General features: G+C 39.3%; 1 protein-coding gene across 1 annotated transcript in view; it reads left to right on the forward strand.

The window, feature by feature from the left end:
* Positions 1-24,356, forward strand: part of BRWD1 (bromodomain and WD repeat domain containing 1) — a 129,623-nt gene that overhangs the window by 6,446 nt on the left and 98,821 nt on the right. The window contains exons 5-10 of the mRNA XM_017880685.1: positions 2,777-2,927; positions 4,979-5,077; positions 5,437-5,597; positions 7,006-7,227; positions 21,658-21,758; positions 23,104-23,174. Coding sequence (XP_017736174.1) covers positions 2,777-2,927; positions 4,979-5,077; positions 5,437-5,597; positions 7,006-7,227; positions 21,658-21,758; positions 23,104-23,174 — 805 coding nt within the window. The remainder of the gene's footprint in view (positions 1-2,776; positions 2,928-4,978; positions 5,078-5,436; positions 5,598-7,005; positions 7,228-21,657; positions 21,759-23,103; positions 23,175-24,356) is intronic.

Consider the following 24,356-nt stretch of genomic DNA (forward strand, 5'->3'; position numbering starts at 1 on the left):
TTTTTTGAGTTCTGGTCTCTCGTTGCCCAGGCTGGACTGCAGTGGCACGGTAACGAATGGCTCACTGCAACCTCAAACTCCTGAGGCACAGGTGATCCTCCTGCCTCAGTGTCACAGGTAGCTGGGACTACAGGAGTGCATAGCCACACCCAGATTAAGGTTTTTTTTTTTTTTTTTCTTTTCTAGACAGAGTCTTGCGCTGTCGCCCAGGCTGGAGTGAAATGGTGCCACCAGGCTCACTGCAACCCCTGCCTCATGGGGCAGTTCTCCTGTCTCAGCCTCCTGAGTAGCTGGGCCTACAGGTGCATGCGATTATGCCCAGCTAATTTTTGTATTAAAAAAAAAATTATTTTTTATGTTTTTAGATGGAGTCTTGCTCTGTCGCCAGGCTGTAGTGTAGTGGCACAATCTTGGCTCACTGCAACCTCCGCCTCCTGGGTTCAAGCGATTCTCCTGCCTCAGCCTCCTGAGTAGCTGGGACTACAGGCACATGCCACCACGCCCAGCTAATTTTTGTATTTTTAGTAGATACAGGGTTTCACCATGTTGGCCAGTGTGGTCTTGATCTCTTGACCTTGTGATCCACCCACCTCAGGCTCCCAAAGTCCTGGGATGACAGGCGTGAGCCACCGCACCAGGCCTAATTTTTGTATTTTTAGTAGAGATGGGGTTTCACCATATTGGTCAGGCTGGTGTCTCAAACTCCTGACCTCAGGTGATCCGCCCACCTTGGCCTCCCAAAGTGCTGGGATTACAGGTGTGAACTACTGTGCCTGGCTGAATGTGCTACCTTAAAAGACAGTAGTTACTAGTTTCCATAGGCTCACCCAACAACAAGTTATTTGTATCTAAGGGATAAAAGTTGAGTGATTCGTGTATTTTTGGATCATGTGTCTCCTTACGAATTTTTGCTAGCTTACTGTATTGATTCCTGAGAAAGATTTGTTAAAATCTCCAACTATAGCAGGATGTGGTGGCTCACGCCTTTAATCCCAGCACTTTGGGAGGCCAAGGCAGGCAGATCACTGGAGGTCAGGAGTTCAAGACCAGCCTGACCAACCTGGTGAAACCCCGTCTCTACTAAAAATACAAAAATTAACCAGGCATGGTGGTACATGCCTGTAGTCCCAGCTACTTGGGAGGCTGAGGCAGAAGAATTGCTCGAACCCGGGAGGCGGAGGTTACAGTGGGCGGAGATTGCACCACTGCCCTCCAGCCTGGGTGACAGAGCAAGATAGCTCAAAACAAAATGAAAAACAAGAACTCCAAATATGATTCTGGATTTATCTCTCTTTTTGTCCTTTTTGAAACTGCTATTAGGTACATTCAAATTTAGGACTTTTGTTTTCCTATTGAATTGACATTAAATATTAGAAAATACTTTATTCATCATAATCTTCTTGCCTTCCTATCTACTTTGCCTTACATTAAGATGGCTGTGAGTGCTATGGCATGATCTTGGCTCACTGCAACCTCTGCCTCCCAGGTTCAAGTGATTTCATACTTCAGCCTGCTAAGTAGCTGGGATTACAGGCGCCCACCACCACACCCAGCTACTTTTTGTATTTTTTCTTTTTAGTAGGGATGGAGTTTCACCATTTCTGCCAGGCTGGTCTTGAACTCTTGACCTCCAGTGATCCACCAGCCTCGGCCTCCCAAAGTGTTGGGATTACAAGCGTGAGCCACCACGCCTGGCCTGAGTCTCTTTTCTGTTCCCAGAAAAGCTTGTACTTTCTGGGATTAGTTAATATAGACTTTCCTTTGTTTTTTCAGCTATGATGGGTTTGTACATTTTTAAAAGTTTATCCAGCTTGTTCTCATTGTAGAGATGAGAGCGATATCTTTTATCTTTTACATTGGAGTAAATAAATGATTATTTTTCATTTAAAATTATGAGAGACATATAATTGTCTATAGTTATCCATAGGTATATCTACTTTTGGTTCCTGGCACGTAGTTGGCTGTCCATACTTACTGAAAGAATTAATGTTTTTTTACTGCCTAGTGTATTGTTGAGAACCCCTTATCCATGATTTAGATACTAATTGATGTGTTGTATGATCTTTGATATCTTAACATCTCTCTCAAAGATGTGTGCTTCACTTACAGGCCAGTTAGCATAATTTTTTTTTTTTTTTTTTTTATACGGAGTTTCATTGTTGTTGCCCAGGCTAGAGTGCAATGGCATGATCCTGACTCACTGCACCCTCCACCTCCTGGGTTCAAGTGATTCTCCTGCCTCAGCCTCCCAAGTAGCTGGGAATACAGGCGTGCACCACCATGCCTGGCTAATTTTGTATTTTTAGTAGAGATGGGGTTTCACCATGTTGGTCAGGCTGGTCTCGAACTCCTGACCTCAAGTGATCCACCTGCCTTGGCCTTCCGAAGTGCTGAGATTACAGGTGTGAGTCACCGTGCCCGGCCTCGTTAGCGCAATTTTGAGTAAAGTCTTGATTTCAAGTCTTGAAATTAGGTTTTGTTAGCTCTGCAACTTTGTTCTTTTTCAAAGGTGCTTTGCCAGGTCATTTGCATATAAATTTTAGAACAAAATTGCCAATTTCTACAAAAAAAACCCTGAAGTTTTGAGTTACAGGTTTGAATCTGTAGATCAAATCTGTAGATCAGCTTACTGCTTGTTTAAGTCATCTTTAATTTCTCTCAGCATGTTTTACAGTTTTCAGTGTATGCTTTTCACATTTTGCCAGACTTATCCCTAAGTATTTAGTAGTTTTTGATATTATTAAACTGTTGTCATTAAAACTTGCTCTCCATCTAGGTCTTGTCCAATAAGCATGTGGCTCCTGATCATCTGTTGCAAATCTGCCAACGCATCGGTCCTATGTTGGATAAAGAAATTCCGCCCAGTATTTCAAGAGTCACTTCTTTACTTGGTGCAGGAAGGCAGTCTTTGCTACGTACAGCAAAAGGTACCTTAATTTGAAGAAGTGTTCTGCTTTGTATTAATAGCCTAATAATGATTATAATTGTGAAGTAATGTAAGCGTTGTGGAAGAAAGGTGATAATGTAACTATAAATCATGCTGTGGACTATACAATTCTCTGCGTTTAGCATAGAACATTGAATTTTATTACATAAGTGTTTAATGGGTCCTTCTGCATTAAAAAGTTGATAAAGATATAGATGTTAAGCTAAAAAGCTTGAATTTATTCTGAGATGTTGTTTGAGGTTTTATCAGTGTGAGTTCTTAATTTTCCATTTTGTAGCTCACTCATAACTTCATTGAATGTAACTGTATGTGTCTAATAAACTCTTTAAATGCTAGAAGTATTTCATTTGATATTTAGCTTCTGAAAGCCCTTTGTTATAAAGGGAAGTGATTTTCTAAATTTGGTAGCAGCTTGAAAACAAGCACCAAAAATGTAAAATTGCATGGTTCTTTTTTTACTAATTTAATTTTTTTGCAAAGTTATGTGCTAGCAAAATGTTTGAAATTGCTATTCTTTTTCTGTTAGCTTGGTATATATGACTCAGACTAAGTATATGTATGTGATATAATCTATGTGTACATGTGGCTAAACTGCTAATGGGCAAAGATTGTTGGTTCTTCTGATCCTGAGTATACATCAAATTCATCCCATGATTATTTTTTATTACGAGCTGTTGCTGATGTGATGCTATCTCTTAGATGCACCACAAGTATAAAGCTTAACTGAGAAAGAACACCCTTCTCTCTTAGTTCCGTGCCAGACTGGTTTGTTAGGTTTAGTTGTTTCTTAGTGCTCTTAGCCATCACCCTGTGGCACTAATCAGGAAACTGTTTATATTCTTCCTCTTCTGTGTCCCTATTCACTTTGTAATTAGCTGGTTATATGGTAGTTAATTAGTAGCCTGTTTTCCTTTGTTTTCTTTACTTGTGTCAAGCTCCATGTCATTGTTTTGTGATGAGCAGTGATTTAGAACTGGCCAGACCTTAGAAGAGTCTTCAGTAAGCTGCCCTAGGTAGGGGCATATTCTCTATTTGTTTTGTACTGGTACCCCAAGAGGATGCCTTGTAACTGCTCTTTGGTCATGATAGTGGAAATGAATCCATTCATGTAAAATGCAATATGCCTGTTAGTTTGGGGCACCCGAGGCTCAGTAGAGGTTTAGTACGATGCCTTCCCTTTCTTCTCTGAGTTATGAAGAAACTAATTTCTGGTACAGTGTGACTGCTTAAAACCCTATGTTCTGCTATCTCCTATAGAGGAGAGCAGACTTTTTTTTCTTAGTGCATTTGCTGGTAGGTCAAGGAGGGATGGACTTTGAATTAGTGTTCAGAGTCACAGATCCTACATATGTGCTCTTCAGTAGAGGATTTTCTGTGATCCTAAAATGAAGGGAAAGCTATGTAATTTATCAGTATTTCCTAAAGAGAGAGACTAACGTCATGGCAGTATTGGCCAAATTAATTTTAAAACTGAACAAGTCATGAATTTTCATATAAATCAAAGAACTTTTTCCTTATAAAAGCTTCCATTTTTGAAAAGTTGGATCAGTTGTAAGACCTTTTATCTTTAGTATTGTATGATATAATTCTACATTGAAAAATAAACACTTGGCATGAAATGGGACTTGGAGTCAAGATCTGGTTTTCTGGTCCATCTTTACCAACCATTGCTGTGGATCTCTTTAAAGGCCCTAGAACCTTTGAGCCTCAGTTACCTCACTTGTAAATTGGCAAAAATACCTACCTCACAGGGTTGTTGTGAGGATTCAATGAGCTAATGTATGTTGAAAGCACTTTGTGAATTGTAAAGTGCTACACAAATGTTAGTTGTTGTTGCTGCTGTATCTGAGATGTCTTAATTTTCTTTTTCTTCAGAAATAGTCTAATAAACCTCCAGGGCTTTTCTGTTAAAGTATATTAGTTGGTAAAATGTTGAATAAACAGTTTATTACAATATACGTAAGTATTCTATAAAATCTTTCTTGGGGTTAACTTTCAAGATTTTATGTGTATCTAAAATTCATTTTAAAGACTGCAGGCACACAGTTTGGAAGGGCTCTGCCTTTGCTGCTCTTCATAGAGGAAGACCTCCTGAAATGCCAGTGAATTATGGTTCCCCACCAAATCTTGGTAAGTAAGGTTGGCCTTTGAGATGCCTGAAATAATTCTTTTTACATTTCTCAACAACCTTTATAAATGCTGTATTAAAATTTAAAAGGAAATACTGGTTGAAATGTTTTGATAGTAATAAGTATCAAATATCAAATTATTGTTAAAATAATTACTAAAAATAAAGTTAATAAAAGAGAATCTTACTGTAGTAAGAAGTCTGTATTAGTGAGTATAGAAGAATAGAATTGGGAAGAAATTGTGTCCTTAGGGTTTCTTGAACATAGATTTTTGTGACCCTCTAGCAATTGTTACTCGAGTTTTCTTAGATTTTCCATATTGGCTCTCCCTTAACCATTTTCATTGTTTTTATTTCCTAGTGGAGATACATCGAGGAAAACAACTCACAGGGTGTTCCACTTTTAGTACAGAATTTCCAGGAACTATGTATCAGCATATAAAAATGCACAGAAGGATTCTCGGACATCTGTCTGCTGTTTACTGTGTAGCATTTGATAGGACAGGACATAGAATCTTTACAGTGAGTTAACGTTTTAAACTTGATTTGGTGTCATCTAGAGTACGTCAGTGTGCTTCAGAATCATCTGGGAAATCTTACAAAATATGTAGTTTCTGTTTCCCATCCTCAGAGATTTTGACTCAGTAGGTATGGTGTGGGTCTCATGAATTCGTATTTTTAATAAGTGCATCAGCTGAAGATAGTCAGGACTCTGTGCTGTTTTGAGATACAATGATTTAGAGTAGTGGTTCTTAAATGTGATATTTAAGGATGCTTAAAAATAGACATACCTAATACTTTACCTCTAGCACATTCTAGACTTACTGAATTAGATTACATTGTAATTAAATATATGTATTAACTGTAAACCCCCCAAAATAAAAAGCTCCTCAGACCTCTACAAGTGATTCGTGTTCACATTAACCATTGGTTCAGGAAAATGGGTTGATTATAAAATAACCCATTAGTGTTCAAGTAAGTATTAAAAACCTATCTGAAAAAATTTGGAATTTATCATTTTAATGTTTTAAGGGTAAATTAGGATAGGTGAGAAGTTTAACTTTGATTTTGCAGGTGTACAATTCAAGAGTAGATAATCAAGTGTTTCTTGAACAAATGGGTGCTGGCTAGTACTGTAAACTTGAGACTGTGTTGTTTGTGAGGAAGCTGTTCCCACCATTTTTGTTTGTTTTTGGGATTGCCACTTAGTCATGTTTCTCACTATGAAGTATAGATCTGTTACAACATTCATCACATTATTTAGCTTGGTGTGAATAGACTTTTCTTTTTTTGAGACGGAGTTTCGCTCTGTCACCCAGGCTGGAGTGCAGTGGCGCAGTCTCGGTTCACTGCAAGCTCTGCCTCCTGGGTTCATGCCATTCTCCTGCCTCAGTCTCCCGAGTAGCTGGGACTATAGGCGCCAGCCATCACGCCCGGCTAATTTTTTGTATTTTTTAGTAGAGGTAAAGTTTCACTGCATTAGCCAGGATGGTCTTGATCTCCTGACCTTGTGATCTGCCTGCCTCGGCCTCCCAAAGGATTGAGATTACAGGCGTGAGCCACTGCGCCCGGCCTAGACTAACATTTAACCATTGTTAGTTGATATAAGAGAGCCATGAACTTTGAGTTGGACTTCTTACTTTGCAGAGAACTTGGGGGAAAATAGTATTGATAATGGAGTCTGACCCATAGAAATGATAACTTGGCAGTATTATTATGTATACTTTCTTTGCCTTAAAGAAAAATACTGTTATTCCATAAGTGTTCTGACCGTAAGTCATAATTTATTACATAAATAACAAAGTATTCTATAGTTGGAAAGAGAGAAGTTAAAGATAGTTAATTTGGATGGCATATAAAAGGTATTCTTTTAATATCATTTAAAAGATTTGCTGTACTAACATTAATTTTTGGATATCTTTTTTCTTAGGGTTCAGACGATTGTTTGGTAAAGATTTGGTCAACACATAATGGCCGCTTGTTATCTACATTAAGAGGTCATTCTGCAGAAATTTCAGATATGGCAGTAAACTATGAGAATACAATGATTGCCGCGGGGAGCTGTGATAAAATTATTAGAGTGTGGTGCTTGAGAACTTGTGCCCCGGTTGCTGTGCTCCAAGGACATACAGGATCAATTACGTCTTTACAGGTAAACTTTTAGCTTAGTGGGCACATTCCTATATATATTTTCACCTTTTTCTTTAAAACAGTTTCTTTAGAATTGAGAAGTAGTAAGATGTGTATTAGTAACTATATATTTTAAGTAAGAAATGATAATTCATACTTCCACAAATCATGGAAGGCTGATGAAATGAAGATCTAATGCATATTTACATGAAGGCTTATTGATATTTTGGGGTTTATGGTTGAACTGGATGACTGTCAGTTGCAAACTGGTGATAGATTGTTTTTCAACTTTAAAACTTTTGGGTTTTGTAAAGGTGTTTTTTTTTTTTTTTTTTTTTTTTGACTGAGTCTTGCTCTGTTGCCCAGGCTGGAGTGCAGTGGCGTGATCTCAGCTCGCTGCAACCTCTGCCTCCCGGGTTCAAGCGATTCTTGTGCCTCAGCCTCTCGAGTAGCTGGGATTACAGGTGTCTACCACCATGCCTGGCTAATTTTTGTATTTTTAGTAGAGACGGGGTTTCACCATGTTGGGCAGGCTGGTCTCAAACTCCTGACCTCAAGTGACCTGCCTGGCTCGGCCTCTCTAAATACTGGGATGACAGGCGGGAGCCAGTGCGCCCAGCCGCTTGGTTGATTTAATATGCCTAAATATTTAAAGTTTTTTTTTCCACGATAAGCAGAGGATAATTTTGAACCTATACAGAATAGTATAAACTCCTATGTATCTGTCAACCCATGGCCAGTTCTTTCCTAACTGCTTCATCTTGTACCTAAAGCAAATCCTAGATTTTATATCATTTCTTCTGCAAATATTTCATTCTGTGTTTCTAAAAGATAAGGATTCCTCTCCCCCCCTTTTTTCATAGCAACTGTTATGGGAGGAAAAGATTCCTTTTTAAAACAACTACAACACTATTATCACACTGTTTATTGATGTTCAAGTTTCCAGTTGTCTCGTAAGTGGTGTTTTGTTTAGGTTGTTTGAATCAGGAGCAAAACAAAGCCTGCATGTTACAATTGGTTGCTATAGACTAAAAGAAACTTAAAATATAAATTTCACCTACCTATGCAGTTAAAAAAAATGATCTTGCAGTTTCTTTGTTGAAGGACCTGGGTTATCTGTAGTTTCCCCACAGTTTGGATGTTGCCAATTGTATCCTATTGGAGTAGTTTAATATGTTCCTCTGTATTTCTATTAAGTTGGTTATTGGATCTAGAGCAGTGGTTCTCTTTAATGTGCATGAGAATCACCTGGAGGGCTTGATGAAAACATTGTTAGGCACTACCCGCAAAGTTTCTGATTCAAAACGTCTGGGGTGGGGGTATGAGAATTTCATCACTGATAGAAAATTGATCACATTGAGGTGTAAGTTCTTCCATCAGAAGGCACAAAATGTCTAGTGTTTTTCTGTATTCCTCACTGATGATCGTTGCCTTACATCCATTAGTTGTTAGGGACAGAGTATGTTGCTCTTAGTAGTGCAAGGTTCTTGGCTCTCAGTGTAACAGAAATTAATAGGAGGCTGGGCAGACTTCCCAGACAAGATTTATTAAGACTTGTGCCTGGCAGTGGCACATGCCTGTAATCCCAGCACTTTAGGGAGGCTGAGGTGGGAGGATCACTTGAGCTCACAGGTTTGAGACCTGGCCTGGGCAACATAGCGAGACACCATCCCCAACCCCAGAAATAGTTTGGCAAGGGGGCACACGCCTGTAGTCTCAGTACCCTGAGGTTGAGGGAGGATTGCTTGAGCCAGGAGGTTGAGGCTGTAGTGAGCTATGATCGCACCAGTGCATTCCAGCCTGGGTGACAAAGTGAGACTGTCTCAAAAAAAAAAAAAGAGACTTATGCCTGAAACATTGGGAATAGGTGAGACAGTGAAGGAAGAAGGGTCCTCTGGCTGGCTCCCCAGGGGAATGCCTTGCCGTGTCTTAAGGAGGGTGATGTGCAAAACTCATGAGGTAGGTGAACATTATTACATGTGTGGGGTGGAGCGCAGGGTGTGCAGATGCACTAAAGAAGCATGCTAACACATATGTCGCATGATGAGAGGGGGAGATAAGCCCCTCTGGGTGAAGGTTTTAGTATTACAGTGAGGCTCAGGGTTAGGATTGGTCCTTCTCCTGGCCTTGTGCACATATGGGCAATAGAGTTAACTCTCCCGAGTAGGATTCATGGAGGAATGCTGCTTGTTTTAGTTTTTTTAGACAGCTTACAAGGTCTGGTCAGTGAGTATGGGCCAGTGGGGATGGTGCTAAAATGTCTGGTGGTCAGTGGTCACGTATGGAGAAACATGTTAGTGGGGGTGGGCCAAGTCCTGTCCCTACTACACTGTTTCAGTGCTTTTCTATCATTTTTTGAAACTTAATGTTTGGTTACACTGAAGTAAATTGTTAGATGATTTGTAAGGCTTTTATTTTGTTTTGATTTATAAGACTTTTAAAGGCACATTGGTGTCTCTCATTAGAATTTGGTTAAAACTGGTGGTGGTTCAATTTTTTTATGCGCATTCACCTAGGCTATATATTAGTGGTCACTTAAATGGATTTGGTGTGAACTTTTGTGATAAAAGGTGACTTTTGTTCTCTTCTAGTTAATATTCTCAAAGAAAAGAGAGTGAGTAGCTATTATGGGATGAAGATAGTTATAATTGAGATAGTGGTTTTTGTTTTTCGTGTTTTTTTGGCCCAGGCAGAGTGCCGTGGTGTGATCTTGGCTCATTGTAACCTCAGCCTGGGGTCAAGGTCTGCCCATCTCAACCTCACAAGTAGCTAGGACCACAGGTGTGTGCTACCAACCTCAGCTGTTTACATTTTTTATAGGGATGGAATCTAGCCATGGTGTCCAGGCTGTTCTTGAATTCCTAGGATCAAGCATTCGTTTTTCCTCCACCTCCCCAAATGCTGGAATTACAAGCCTGAGCCACCGTGCCTTGCTGAGATAGTGTTTTATTTTGGAAGTTTAAGCAAGACTTCTGGTTTGTCTACATGTAGTTAAGAAGTATATTGCTTTCTGGAAGATTTTATAGTTTGAAAATCAAATTCTTGCTAGGTTTCACAGTTAACATTTTATAGTTTGATATGAATGTATTGACAATATAGCAGCAAATAAGAACATTTATACTTTGAGAGGGTGCCTGTCTTAAAATCATCTTGAAATTCTTTGAAAGTGGAGTTCTATTCTTCCCTGAAATGATTCTTCTTGTAGTGGGGGCTCACATGCGTTTATTGCTTACTGAATATATCTGAACAATCTACTTGGTTAGTAGTACTTTTTTTTTTTGTTTTTTGAGATGAAGTCTCACTCTGTTGCCCAGGCTGGAGTGCAGTGGCACGATCTCAGCTCACTGCAACCTCTGCCTCATGGGTTCAAGTGTTTCTTCTGCCTCAGCCTCCTGAGTAGCCGGGACTACAGGCACGTGCCACCATGCCTGGCTAATTTTTTTGTATTTTTAGTAGAGACGAGGTTTCACCGTGTTAGCCAGGATGGTCTCAATCTCCTGACCTCGTGATCCACCTGCCTTGACCTCCCAAAGTGCTGGGATTACAGGCGTGAGCTACAACACCCAACCTCAGTGGGTGATTTTAACAGCATCCGAACACAACTGATGAAACTGAAGAGAGAATTAGTGAAGTGGAATTGAGGTCAGAAGAAAATAAATAGAACCAAATACAATGAGTAATCATTGCAGCCTTAGGGAAAATTAGAGGAGTAGTAAGAAGACTGATTGCTAGCTTCTCTAATAGAAATAAGGGAAGTTGATAGACAAGTAATATTTTTAAATTGCTAATAGAAAATGCCAGTCAATAATTCTGAGCCTATTAAAATACATCATTGAGGAATGAAAGTACATTAAGTGCATGTTTAGACAAGCTGAGAATTTCTTAGCAATGGAACAACATTAAAGGGAATTCTAAATAATACTCTTTTTCTCTTTTTTGAGATGGAGTCTCGCTCTGTTGCCCAGGCTGGAGTGCAGTGGCGTGATCTCGGCTCACTGCAAGCTCTGCCTCCCAGGTTCACGCCATTCTCCTGCCTTAGCCTCCAAAGTAGCTGGGACTACAGGCACCTGCCACTACGCCTGGCTAATTTTTTGTATTTTTTAGTAGAGACAGGGTTTCATTGTGTCAGCCAGGATGGTCTGTATCTCCTGATCTTGTGATCCACCTGCCTTGGCCTCCCAGAGTGCTGGGATTACAGGCATGAGCCACCGCGCCAGCCCTAAATAATATTCTTTAGGCGAGGATGTGATCCCAAGTGGAAACTTGGAGATGCAAGAAGCAATGAAGAGTTAAGAAAAAAAAAAAAGTGAATGTGTGGGTAAATGGAAATAAACATTGGCTGTATACGATAAGTGAATTCTGGGCTTCAAAATACGTATGGAATTAAAGAATGTGTAGTGTGTATATCAGGAGGAGGTAACTTCAATATTCTAAGATCTTTGCATTGTTCAAGAAGTGGAAAATAAAAAAATACAAATTTACATTAGACTTTAGATGAAGATGCATTTTGAAATCTCTAGAATAACAGCCAAAAGTATGGCAAGAGATTGTATAATTACTAGACTTAATAGAGGTGGGGAGATATGTACTAATAAAAAAAGTGAAACAAGAAAGGAGAAAAAAACAGTACTAAGATGATACTGGGATAGTAAATGTCAATATAAATGTAATTATATTACTTGAAATACATTAAATGGGCTAAAGCAAGTCTCAACTGAAATAATTTTAAGTGTATTGTCTGACAACAATGTAATTAAACAAGAAATTACTAACAGCCAGAATTAATAACAGATACTCCTCACTTTTTGTAAACTTTATGTATAGTTGACCCTCGAACAATATGGGTTTGAATTGCATGGGTCGACATATATAGATTTTCTTCCACCTCTGTCACCCCTGAGATGGCAAGACCAACTCCTCTTATTCCTCCTCCTCCTCTTCAGCCTATTCCACATGAAGACAATGAGGATGAAGACCTTTAAGATGATCACTTCTACTTAATAGTAAATATATTTTCTCTTCCTTATGATTTTCTTGATAACGTTTTCTTTTTTCTAGCTTACTTTATTATTAGAATACGTTACATAAAACATATACAAAAATAGGTGTTAATTGACTGTTCATGCAATTGGTAAGACTTTATTAGTAGTTAAGTTTTTTGGGAGTCAAAAGTTACATGTGGATTTTCAGCTGCCTGGGAGGGGGTTGATACCCTAACCCCTGCGTTGTTCAAGGGTCAACTATACTTTTAAATAATCCATACGTCAAAGGAAAAAAAATCACAATAGACATTTAAGAATATTTTGAACCGATTAATAATGAAAACCTTACAAATGAAAACATTACATATGAAAACTTGAGGGAGGTACTCTTTGGGAGTCAGCCTTGAAGGTGGTGCCCAGTGATTCTTGCCTCCTGGCATTCAGGCCACTGTAGTCTCCTTGCTGAATAGGGTTGACCGGTGAACTTAAAAGATAATGAGAAAATGGCATAGTGTGACTTTCAGTGTTTCTGAAGTTACGCTACACCATAATAAGATAGTTTTTATCTTGTTCTCTTTAATCACTGCTCTTGAGGGAAGCCAATTGTTAGGTAGATTGCGTACTCAAACTGCCCTGTGGAAAGGTCTTCATGGTAGAAACTGATGTCTTCTGCTGTGGTCATGTGAGTAAGCCATTTTGGAAGCAGATCCCCGTATTCCCAGTTAAGCCTTTATGTGACTGTGGCCCAGGTCGACATCTTGGCTGCATCTTGCAGCCTTGGGACACTGAGCCAGACCTATCTAGCTAAGCTGCTGTTGAATTCTTGGCCCATAGAGACTATGGGATAATGAATATTTATTGTTGTCCAGTGCAGCTAAAAATTTTGGGTTAAGTTGTTTCATAACAGTGTATCATTCTCCGCTGAAGTTGTGCTGAAGGGGAAATTTACACCCAATTGATGTATTAAAAAGAAGCTGAAATTCAGTGATCAACTGTATTTCTCAATAAGTTAGAACAACAAACAAGAAGAAAGACATTTTGAAGATAAGTACAGAAATTAAGGATAGAAAAAATGTGCATAATAGTAGCAAGGATCAGCAAAGCCAGAAGTTCTTTGAAAGGCTAAAAATACTGGTAAAAGACAGGTTGTTCAGGGAACAAAAAAGAAACTTGACACATAACCATTATCAGATTTGAAAAAGGGGTATCACTAATATCCTTCAGATGATAAAAAGAGGATATTGTAAACAGCTTTATAAAGGAAAACTGGAGGTAAATACAGAGAAAACACCAAGACATAAAAAGAAAATCTGAATTGACTTGTAGCTGTGAAATGCATTGTATCTGTAGTTAAACGTTTTCTCTACCTACTTATTATTTAGGTAAAAAATGTTTGGCCCTAATCTCCTGAGGAAGCAATCAGACAAATCCAAATTGAGAAACTGTGAAACAAATCTCTTATTCCTCAAAAGTTTGGTTTCAAGAAAGACAGAAAGATGGAGAACTTTTTTATAAGGAACCTCAGGAAAGGGGACAAATGTTAATATGTGAGCCTTGATTTGGGTTCTGGATTTAGGAGAGAAAAAAGCTATAAAGGATGCTTGAGAAATTTGGGAAATTTGAATATGGATTATATAATGTTTTATCAGTATTAAGTTTTTAAAGTATTGATAACCATGTTATAGTTATGTAGGAGAACGTCATTGTTAGGCGATACACACTAAGGATTTTAGGGCTGAAGTAATGTCTGCAAGGTAGATTTGGATGGTTCATGTCAGTATGATATCTACTTCAAGAAGCAAGTGTTGCAAACTGTTAGCGGTTGGTGAATCTTGATGACCAGTGTATGGGTGCTCATCGTACTATTACGACTTTTATCGAGATTAAAAATATTGCAAAATTAAATATTTGCAGAAAATGAACACCATGCTATTACTACAACTGTTCATTTTTTTAAGTATTGCTAGGCAAGAAAGAACAAAAATGGGCTGGGCGCAGTGTCTCACGCCTGTAATCCCAGCACTTTGGGAGGCCGAGACGGGTGGATCACGAGGTCAGGAGATCGAGACCATCCTGGTCTACACGGTGAAACCCCGTCTCTACTAAAAAAAAAAAAAAAAAAAATACAAAAAATTAGCTGGGCATGGTGGCGGACACCTGTAATCCCAGCTACTTGGGAGGCTGAGGCAGGAGAAGTGCTTGAAGCTGGGAGGCGGAGGTTGCAGTGAGCCGAGATCGTGCCACCGCACTCCCCACCAGGCGACAGTGCGAGACTTCATCTCAAAAAAAAAAAAAAAAAGAACAAAAATGCACAAATACTGGAAATAAAAAATTTTTATTTTCCAATAGTTTGGTTGCCTACTTAAAATCCTAGAGAATTGAAAAATGCCTTGACAGGTTGCAGTATATCTTGTGAAGTAATAGCTATTGAACTTAGGTAGTGATGATGGCCGCACAGCATTGTGCATGCACTAAATGCCACTGAATTGTTGACTTTAAAATGGTTCATATGGTGTGTTTTATGTTACCCCCCCCCCCAGGATGCATGAGTGAGCATACAGTAAAAGATTTTCATTTTAACAGTTAACAGGACAGCTAACTACCTTTGACGAATATATATATATATCTATATATATATATTTTTTTTTTAAAAGACAGAGTCTTACTCTGTCACTCAGGCTGGAGTGCAGTGGTGCGATCTTGGCTTACTGCAACCTCTGTCGACTGGGCTCAAGTGATGCTTCCCCCTCACCCTCCTGAGTAGCTGGGAGTAGCTGGGACTACAGGTGCGTGCCACCACTCCTGGCTAAGTTTTTTTGTGTATGTTTTTTGGGTGGAGATGGGGTTTTGCCATGTTGCCCAAACTGGTCGAACTCCTGAGCTCAAGCAGTCCTCCCGCCTTGGCCTCCCAAAGTGCTAGGATTATAGGTGTGAACCACCACACCCAGCCTACATTCTTTTTAAATTTTTTTTGTTTTTAGTTGACCTGTAATAATTATAGAAAGACATTACAGTGTGATGTTTCAGTGCATATATGCATTGTATAAGGATCAAATGAGGGTAATTATATCCATCACTTTAAGTATTTATCATTTATTTGTTGTGGTAATATTCAAAGTCTTCTAGCTATCTTGAGATGTCTGTCACATTGTTATTTGCTGTACTCACCTTGCTGTGTAATAGAACACCAGAACTTATCCTTCCTGTCTGATTGTAACTTAATACCCATTGAAACAACTTCTCATGGTCCCCCTCTTCCTCCATACTCCCCAGCCATAGGTAACACTGTTCTGTTCTCTGCTTCTGTGAAATCAACTTCTAACATTCAATAGTGAGATTACACAGTGTTTGCCTTTCTGTGCCCTGCTATTTCACTTAACATAGTGGCCTTTAGGTTCATCCATATTACCACAAATGACAGAGGAGCATTCTGTTTATAATGTTCCATTGTGTGTGTGTATATACAGACACACCGCATTTTCTTTGTCCATTCATCTGTAGATGGGTGTTTAGGTTGATTCATATCTTGACTATTGTGAATGGCACTGCAGTAAACATGGGAGTGCAGGTATCTCTTCAGTTTACTGATTTCATTTCCCTTCGGATATATACCCAAAAGCATAGGCAACAAAAGCAAAAACAGACAAATGGAATTATATCAAACTACAAAGCTGCTGTACAGCAAAGGAAACAATCAGTATAGATCAAAGAGACAACCTGAAGAATGGGAGAAAGTACTTTTAAAATCTGTGCATCTGACAAAGGGTTAATATCCAGAACATAGAAGGAACTCAACTCAATAGAAAAAAATTCAATTAAAAAATGGGCAAAAGACCTGAATAGATATTTCTAAAAATTTTAGAAAACATACAAATGGCCAACAGATATGTGAAAATATGCTTAACATCACTAATTATCAGGAAAATGGAAATCAAAACCCCAGTGAGATCCTACCTCACCCCAGAATGGCTGTTCTCAAAAAGACAAAGGATAACAAATGTTGGGAAGGATGTGGAGAAATGGGAACTCTTAAGCACTTTTGGTGAGAATGTAAATTAGTACAGCTATTATGGGAAGCAGTATGGAGGTTCTCCCACCTTCCCCAGAGGCAGGTTCTCTCTCTTGCCCAGGCTGGAGTGCAGTGGTGTAATCATAGCTCGCTTGGCCTCAAACTTGTGGGCTCAAGTCATCCTCCTGCCTCAGCCTTCTGAGTAGCTGAGACTATAGGTGTGTGCCACCTCACCTAGTTAGTTCTTAATTTTTTGTAGAGACAGTGTCTTGCTATGTTTCACAAGCTGGTCTTGAACTTCTGGCCTCAAGCAATCCTCCTGTATTGGCCTCCCAAAGCACTGGGGTTTATAGGCATGAGCCACCATGCCCGGCCGGAGGTTCTTCACAAAAAAATGACTGGCTGTATATCCAAAGAAAATAAATAATATGTTGTTTCACAGCAAAAGAGAGGATCAGCCAGGCACGGTGGCTCATGCCTGTAATCCCAGCACTTTGGGAGGCCGAGGTGGGCAGATCATGAGGTCAGGAGATTGAGACCGTCCTGGCTAACATGGTGAAACACCGTATCTACTAAAAAATACAAAAATTAGCTGGGCGTGGTGGGGTGGGCGCCTGTAGTCCCAGCTACTGGGGAGGCTGAGGCAGGAGAATGGCGTGAACCCAGGAGGTGGAGTTAGCCGTGAGCGGATATCACGCCACTGCACTCCAACCTGGGTGAGAGAGCGAGACTCCGTCTCAAAAAAAAAAAAAAAAAGGATCAGCATATATTAAAGAGTCCTTATTTTATTGCCTAACAAGTTGTCAAAGCAGACGTTCTTAAGCTCATGAGCATGAGGTACAGACTAGGTAGTCACTCCAGGTGTGTAGATTTCAAGCATACTTAGGACTTTGGAAGTAGACACATGAGGTCTACTAAAAATCCTAAAATCCTAAGGCCAAAGAGGACTTTGAGAAATCATAGTTCGTACTGTTGCCTTTATGCAGGATTTAGCTAATGCATCTTAGAAAAAAAGAGACTATTTTTAATATCCAGAAATACATATTATAGTCATTGACAACTGACCTTGAGGGGTGTCATAATAAAACATGGTTGTATGTCAGTAATACTGCAGTTGATGAAATGCTGCTATTTAGAAACAGTAAAAGGAAGGCTCCCGAGGTTAAAAATACCTGTTGGATACTAAAGAAAAACAAAACAAAACAAAAAAAACCACAACTCTTAAAACTTCAAGCTTAGAGGCTTCATTAGTGAATTCTGTTAAAACTTGTTAGAACTGCTGAGAGCTTAGTGTGATGGTTAGATATATATAGGACCCATGTCTTAAAACCAGAACTTTATTGTACACTATTAATAAACAAGTAATAAATACAATGGAAGAATTAATTCATAATAGCAACAAAACCCCTCACATAGGAATAAATTTAACAGGAAATGTGAAATATGTTTATGAAGAAAGATCTTAAAAATACTGGAATCATGGTGGGGAAGGAAACAGTCTAAGTGAAAATGCCTCTACCATGTTGGTGAATCAGAAGATTCAGTATTGTAAAGATGTCAGATCTTTCCTGATTATGCTACAAAATCAACGTATTTACATTTGAAATTCCAATGATTTTGTTTTTATGGAACTAAGCCAGCCAATCAGGCTCATTTAGAGGAGAAAAATAAGCACGGACAGCAAAAGAAGAGCAAAGAATTGTTTAGCCATGCTGGAGATATAAAAATGTTTTAGAGGTGTTATAAAGAAAACAGTACAGTATCAGTCCATGAATAGACAAAGATATAAGTGGGACAGAAATAGCCACAAATTGCTTGTATGTCTGGGAATTTGATTTAGAACAGGTGACTTAAAAATATTCTTCCATGGACAGTTAGGTTTAGAATTCCTTTTTTTTTTTTGACACGGAGTTTCGCTCTTGTTGCCCAGGCTGGAGTACAGTGGTGCGATCTCAGCTCACTGTAATCTCTGCCTTCTGGGTTCAAGCAATTCTCCTGCTTTAGCTTCCCGAGTAACTGGGATTACAAGTGCCCACCACCACGCCTGGCTAATTTTTTGTATTTTTAGTAGAGGCAGGGTTTCATCATTTTGGCCAGGCTGGTCTTTTTTTTTTTTTTTTTTTTTTTTTTTGAGACGGAGTCTTGCTCTGCCACCCAGGCTGGAAGTAGCAAGGGCCTGGATCTCAGCTCACTGCAAGCTCCGCCTCTCCCGGGTTTACGCCATTCTCCTGCCTCAGCCTCCGAGTAAGCTGGGACTACAGGGCGCCCGCCCTCGTCGCCCCGGCTAGTTTTTTGTATTTTTAGTAGAGACAGGGGTTTCACCCGTATTAGCCAGGATGGTCCCTCGACTCCTGACCTCGTGATCAGCCCGTCTCGGCCTCCCAAAGTGCTGGGATTACAGGGCTTGAGCCACCGTGCGCCCGCCAGGCTGGTCTGAACTCCTGACCTCAGGTGACCACCTGCCTTGGCCCTTCCAAAAGTGGCTGCGATTTACAGGCGTGAGCCATGAGCCACCATGCCTAGCCTCCTTAGAATTCTTAAAGTACCTGGTGCAGGGTTTCGGTTTTACCTATGATGGGTTTACTTAAAAAACATTTTTTTTGTTCAATTAGCATTCAGTGTGGGAAGGTGTTTTAATTTTTTTAAAGTGAAGCAAGTTTATTAAGAAGCAAAGGAATAAAATAATATTCTATTTTAATTAACAAAATATCAACTACTAAATATAACTTGAATTATATTTAACTTTTCTCATTACTTTTAGATGAATAGCCTGCAAAGCTCAATGGTAGGCCACATTCTGGAAACATATCTACTTAGATATAAACAATCACTTTTGGAAAAAAAAAAAATTAAAAAAAAAAATCATTTCCCTTCGTACTTTGCTTTCTGTTAATGGCAGCTATTATTTTGTTTTCTAAGCCTTTCTTTGTCTTGAAATGTTTCTGTGAGTCAGGTCAAGTTTGTTTTGCCTTTTGAGACAGATCCTCACTCTGTTGCCCAGGTTCAAGTGCAGTGGTGTCTCGACTCTGGCAACCTCAGCCTCCTGGAACTCACAGAGCATGTGTCGCCATGCCTAGACTATTTTTTATTTTTATTTTATATATATCTATGCATAAGTAAATGTGTATACGTGTATATATAGACATGTACATACAATATATGTAAGAACGTATATAGTTTATACACATATTGGTATCTGTCCCCTACCATATGTGTATACATGTACGTATACATACGTGTATGATACAGGTGACTTTAAAGATAATCCTATCCTGCCGGGTGCAGTGGCTCACGCCTGTAATCCAGCACTTTGGGAGGCTGAGGCGGGCAGATTCATGAGGTCAGGTGATCGAGACCTAATCCTGGCTAACACGGTGAAACCCACCTCTCTACTAAAAATACAAAAAATTTAGCTGAACGTTGGTGGTGGGCGCCTGTAAGTCCCAGCTACTCGGGAGGCTGAGGCAGGAGAATGGCATGAACCTGGGAGGTGGAGATTGCAGGTTTGCAGTGAGCCGAGATTGCGCCACTGCACTGCAGCCTGGGCGACAGAGCGAGACTGTGTCTCAAGAAAAAAAAAAAAAAAAAACTCTTCCATGGACCGTTAGGTTTAGAATTCCTTTTTTTTTGATACGTATATGTACATAATACATATACACACGTGTATATACACGTGTGTATACGTATACAAGTATATGTAGACTGTATATATGCATATGTATGTATATACGTGTATGCGTATATGTCTACATATATACACGTGTATACATATGTATATGTGTGCGTGTATATATATATGCACACACACGTATACATAATATATATACACTTTTTTTGGTAGGTGGAGGGGTCTTGCTATGTTGTCCAGGCTGGAGTGCAGTGGCACCATCTCAACTTGCTGTAACATTCACCGCCTGGGTTCAAGTGATTCTCCTGCCTCAACCTCCTGAGTAGCTGGGATTACAGGCGCTGCCATCACGCCCACCTACTTTTTGTGTTATGGGCATCCACCACCACACCTAGCTAATTTTTGGATTTTTAGTAGAGATAGTGTTTCACCATGTTGGCCAAGCTGGCCTCAAACTCCTGACCTCAAACTCCTGACCTGAAGTGATCTGCCTGCCGTGGCTTCCCATAGCACTGGGATCACAGCTGTGAGTCACCATGCCTGGACAATCTTGTATTTTTTTGTAGAGACAGGGATTCGCCATGTCACCTAGGCTGGTCTTAAACTCTTGAACTCAAGCAATTCTCACTCCTCCGCCCCTTCAAAGTGTTGGGATTACAGGCGTGAGCCATGGCACCCGGGCGACTCAGCAAGTTTTGATGCTCCTCTCTTTTTGCCTTTCCTGTCCATTCTAGGGGGAGAAGGGTGGAGCTGTATTCCAGTTAAGTGTCTTGCTTCTTAGATTAACTGGGTTCCCTCTTGGATTTTTATTACATCTTACCTCTTCTCTTTCAGTCAAGATTATATATTGTTGTAAGACAAATCTTTTGGCTGCTTTTGGTGTTTTTACTTGAAAAGTACAGTTACCCTTTAAAACTGCTTTGATTACATCCAGACTCTTTACCCATTTACCCCATTGCCCCATGACTTTGAGAAATGAACACTTTGTTCATATAGATCTTTGTTTCTATCATATACCATATTCCTCCTCACTTTTGAACCTGTGCTGATATTATTCCTTTGCTTAGTGTGTGTTTGTTTTCCTTGCATTTTCCTGCTATTTAATCCTTCATAGACGTCTCTGGCTAGTTGATCTTCTTTTCTCTAGCTTGCTTGTTTAGCACTTTTGGTATTTTATTAAGTACAGATGTTAGCCTTATTCTGAAGTGGCACTGCAGTATAGTTCTTGTGTTTTCATATTTTATGGTTTTGTTTTTAAAATATTTAAATCATTGATCCATTTGGAATGTATCCTCATGTACAGTCTGAATAATGGATTTAGTTTTTTTCCGGATTGCTGCACAGTTGTAACACCATTTATGCAGTGATCCATTGTTTGCTCAACAGATTTGAGATAATACCTTAATTCTACTTAAGCTTTACATTAGGGTCCATTTTTCCCCCCATTTTCCTTCCAGTTTTCAGTCAGCTTTCCTGGTTGAATAGGGTCTAGTTTTGGACTTTATTTTTTCCGTTGGTCATTCTGTCAGTGTACACCGTTATGTCTGATCGTTTTAATTATTGAGGCTCTGTGATATGCTTTAATATCTGATAGGACTAGATCTTAACCTTGTTAAAGTTTTTCTGGCTAATCTTAAAATAGGCTTGTTGAGATCGTATTACATATAAATGAATGTGGAGAGGTTATGATTTTTTTCACTACAGTAGTATTACCTATATTTTGGATTTGTGTTTTATTTCCTTAAAGTGTCAATTGAAGTTAACTTTGCAAGAGTATTAAACTGTAACTTAAGTAGAAGTTCTGGAAACTGAATTGTATGTTTTACTTTTTAGTTTAGCCCAATGGCCAAAGGCTCTCAAAGATACATGGTTTCCACTGGTGCTGATGGGACAGTTTGCTTTTGGCAATGGGATTTAGAATCCTTGAAATTTAGGTAAGTGGCTTTAATTATGTAACAAGTTTTCTTCTTTAATGTAGTTACAGTTTAGTCTAATGAAATGAAGTTTGATTATTAAGAGATTATGTATTATGGTTGCTTTTCTTACCTTTGAACTTCATTTTTATTATATATAGCATATGTGCCATATTGACTCTTTCCTGTTTATAATTATTTAGATAACTGGATTTGTAAAAGAAGCATAGCTTTTCTATCTTAGCACATTTTTGTAAAGACAAAGGCATTTAAAAAAATAGGTGTATAATTGGAAATTCAGGCAGGAACATTTGAGAGTCATAAGACCTGTGTTGTATACCTCTGCTGTCTAATACAGTAGTCACTAGCCACATATGATCATTGAGCACTTTAAATGTGGTTAGTGCAATTGAGGAACTGAATTGATAATTTAAATTTAAAACTTATAATTGATTAATGTGTTAGAAATTTTTCTTTTTCCTTTTTTTTCTTCCTTTTTTTTCTTCCTTTTTTTTTTTGTTTTTTGAGACGGAGTCTTGCTCTGTCACCCAGGCTGGAGTGCGATGGCGCGATCTTGGCTCACTGCAACCTCTGCCTCCTGGGTTCGAGTGATTCTCCTGTCTCGGCCTCCCAAGTAGCTGGGATTACAGGCGCCCGCCAGCAGGCCCAGCTAATTTTTTGTATTTTTAGTAGAGACAGAGTTTCACCAGGCTGGCCAGGCTAGTCTCAAACTCCTGACCTCAGGTGATCCACCCGCCTTGGGCTCCCAAAGTACTGCGATCACAGGCGTGAACCATCACGCCTGGTCTGTTAGAAAATTATTAAGTGTGTCTTGAATAACTTGAATATGTGAAATTTTCAACAAAGTTTGGGAAATCCAAATATAGATAAAATATTTTTGTTAAAAAATGAGTTGTCAAATTGAGATGTATTTTGAGTCTCAAATACACACTGGAAAATTTCTAAGAGTTAATACGAAAGAATATGAAAGTGTCTTGTAATTTTATTAATTTGGATTATATGTTGATATTTTGGGTGTATTAGGTTAAAGGAAATATGATTAATTTGATCTTTTTATATTTTGTAAAAATACATGGAAATATGTGGAAATATTTGGTATACAATAAGGTATTGTAGAAATAAGATTGTAGCTGGGTGTTGTGCGTCTGTGGTTCCCAGCCACTGGGGAGGCTGAGGCTGGAGGGTCCCTTGAGCCCAAGAGTTTGTGTCTAGTCTGGGCAACATGGCGAGACCCTGTCTCTTAAAAAATTATAATATTTAAATATGCTAGATTAGAACCAATATTTTAAACTGTGTTAATGTGGTAAAATAATCTATCTTAAAGCAGCATCTTCTTCTTTTAAAGCCCACGTCCCCTGAAGTTCACTGAAAAGCCTAGGCCAGGCGTTCAAATGCTTTGTTCTTCTTTTAGTGTTGGTAAGAACTTCTTCACATTTTTTCTTAGGTTTTTTTTTTTTTTTAACATTTATTAAATGACCACTTTATTGCTAAGAACTTTTATTAGATACGTGGTAAATGACTTCTGATGTTTATTTTGTTAGGTTCAATTTATGATGTTCATTTTGTTAGCCTTGTTCTTCCAGTCCTCTCTTCTGCCTTTGTCTGATTTCTGGTAGTAATCAGTGATATAAGAGATGTCTGGTAAAAGAGAGGCTTGAGGTGTCCACACAAGTGATTCATATGCCTGTCCTATGTGTATGATAATCTAAACTTGTGATTTTCTTCGAATAGGCTAAACTGTGTATGTTTGATAGTTTAAATTTATTTCCCACACATATCTTGGTGAAATTATTATTTTTCATTTTTTGTACAGTGAACTTGTGTGGTAACTTTTTTCTTTTTTAGGATAGGTCAAAGACTTTTCCCTCATAAAATCTGAAAACTTGAACAAGCTAGGGTTAGGTATGTAAAATTGTTTAGAAAGCAGAACTTCTTTTCTTAAAAATATTTTTAGAGCACTGGTGCGTAATTGGCATTATATTGCCACCCTTAATAATACAGATGGGGAGGCCGGACACAGTGACTCAATGCCTGTAATCCCAGTCCTTTGGGAGGCTGAGATGGGAGGATTGCTTCAGCCCAGGAATTTGAACCCAGCCCTGGCAACACAGTGAGAACCCATCTCTAAAACAAAACAAAACAAAACAAAATGACCTGGGCATGGTGCACACAGCTGTAGTCCCAGCTACTCAGGAGACTAGGTGGGAGTATTGCTTGGTTCCAGGAGGTTGAGGCTGCAGTGAGCCATCATTGCACTACTGCACTCTAGCCTGGGCGACAGACTGAGACCGTGTTCCCTGCCCCACCAGCTGGCTCACACCTGTAATCCCAACACTTTGGGAGGCTGAGGCGGGTGGGTCACCTGAGGTCAGGAGTTTGAGACCATCCTGACCAACATGGTGAGACCCCATCTCTACTAAAAATATAAAAAATTAACTGGGCGTGTTGGCGTGCACCTGTAGTCCCAGCTGCTTAGCAGGCTGAGGTAGTAGAATTACTTGAACCCGGGAGGTGGAGGTTTGTTGCAGTGAGCTGAGATCACACCGTTGAGCTCCAGCCTGGGCGACAGAGCAAGACTCTGTCTCAAAAAAAAAAAAA

The sequence above is a fragment of the Rhinopithecus bieti genome, unplaced genomic scaffold (genome assembly GCF_001698545.2).
Source record: "Rhinopithecus bieti isolate Rb0 unplaced genomic scaffold, ASM169854v2 scaffold_12151, whole genome shotgun sequence".
Classification (NCBI taxonomy): Eukaryota; Metazoa; Chordata; class Mammalia; order Primates; family Cercopithecidae; genus Rhinopithecus; species Rhinopithecus bieti.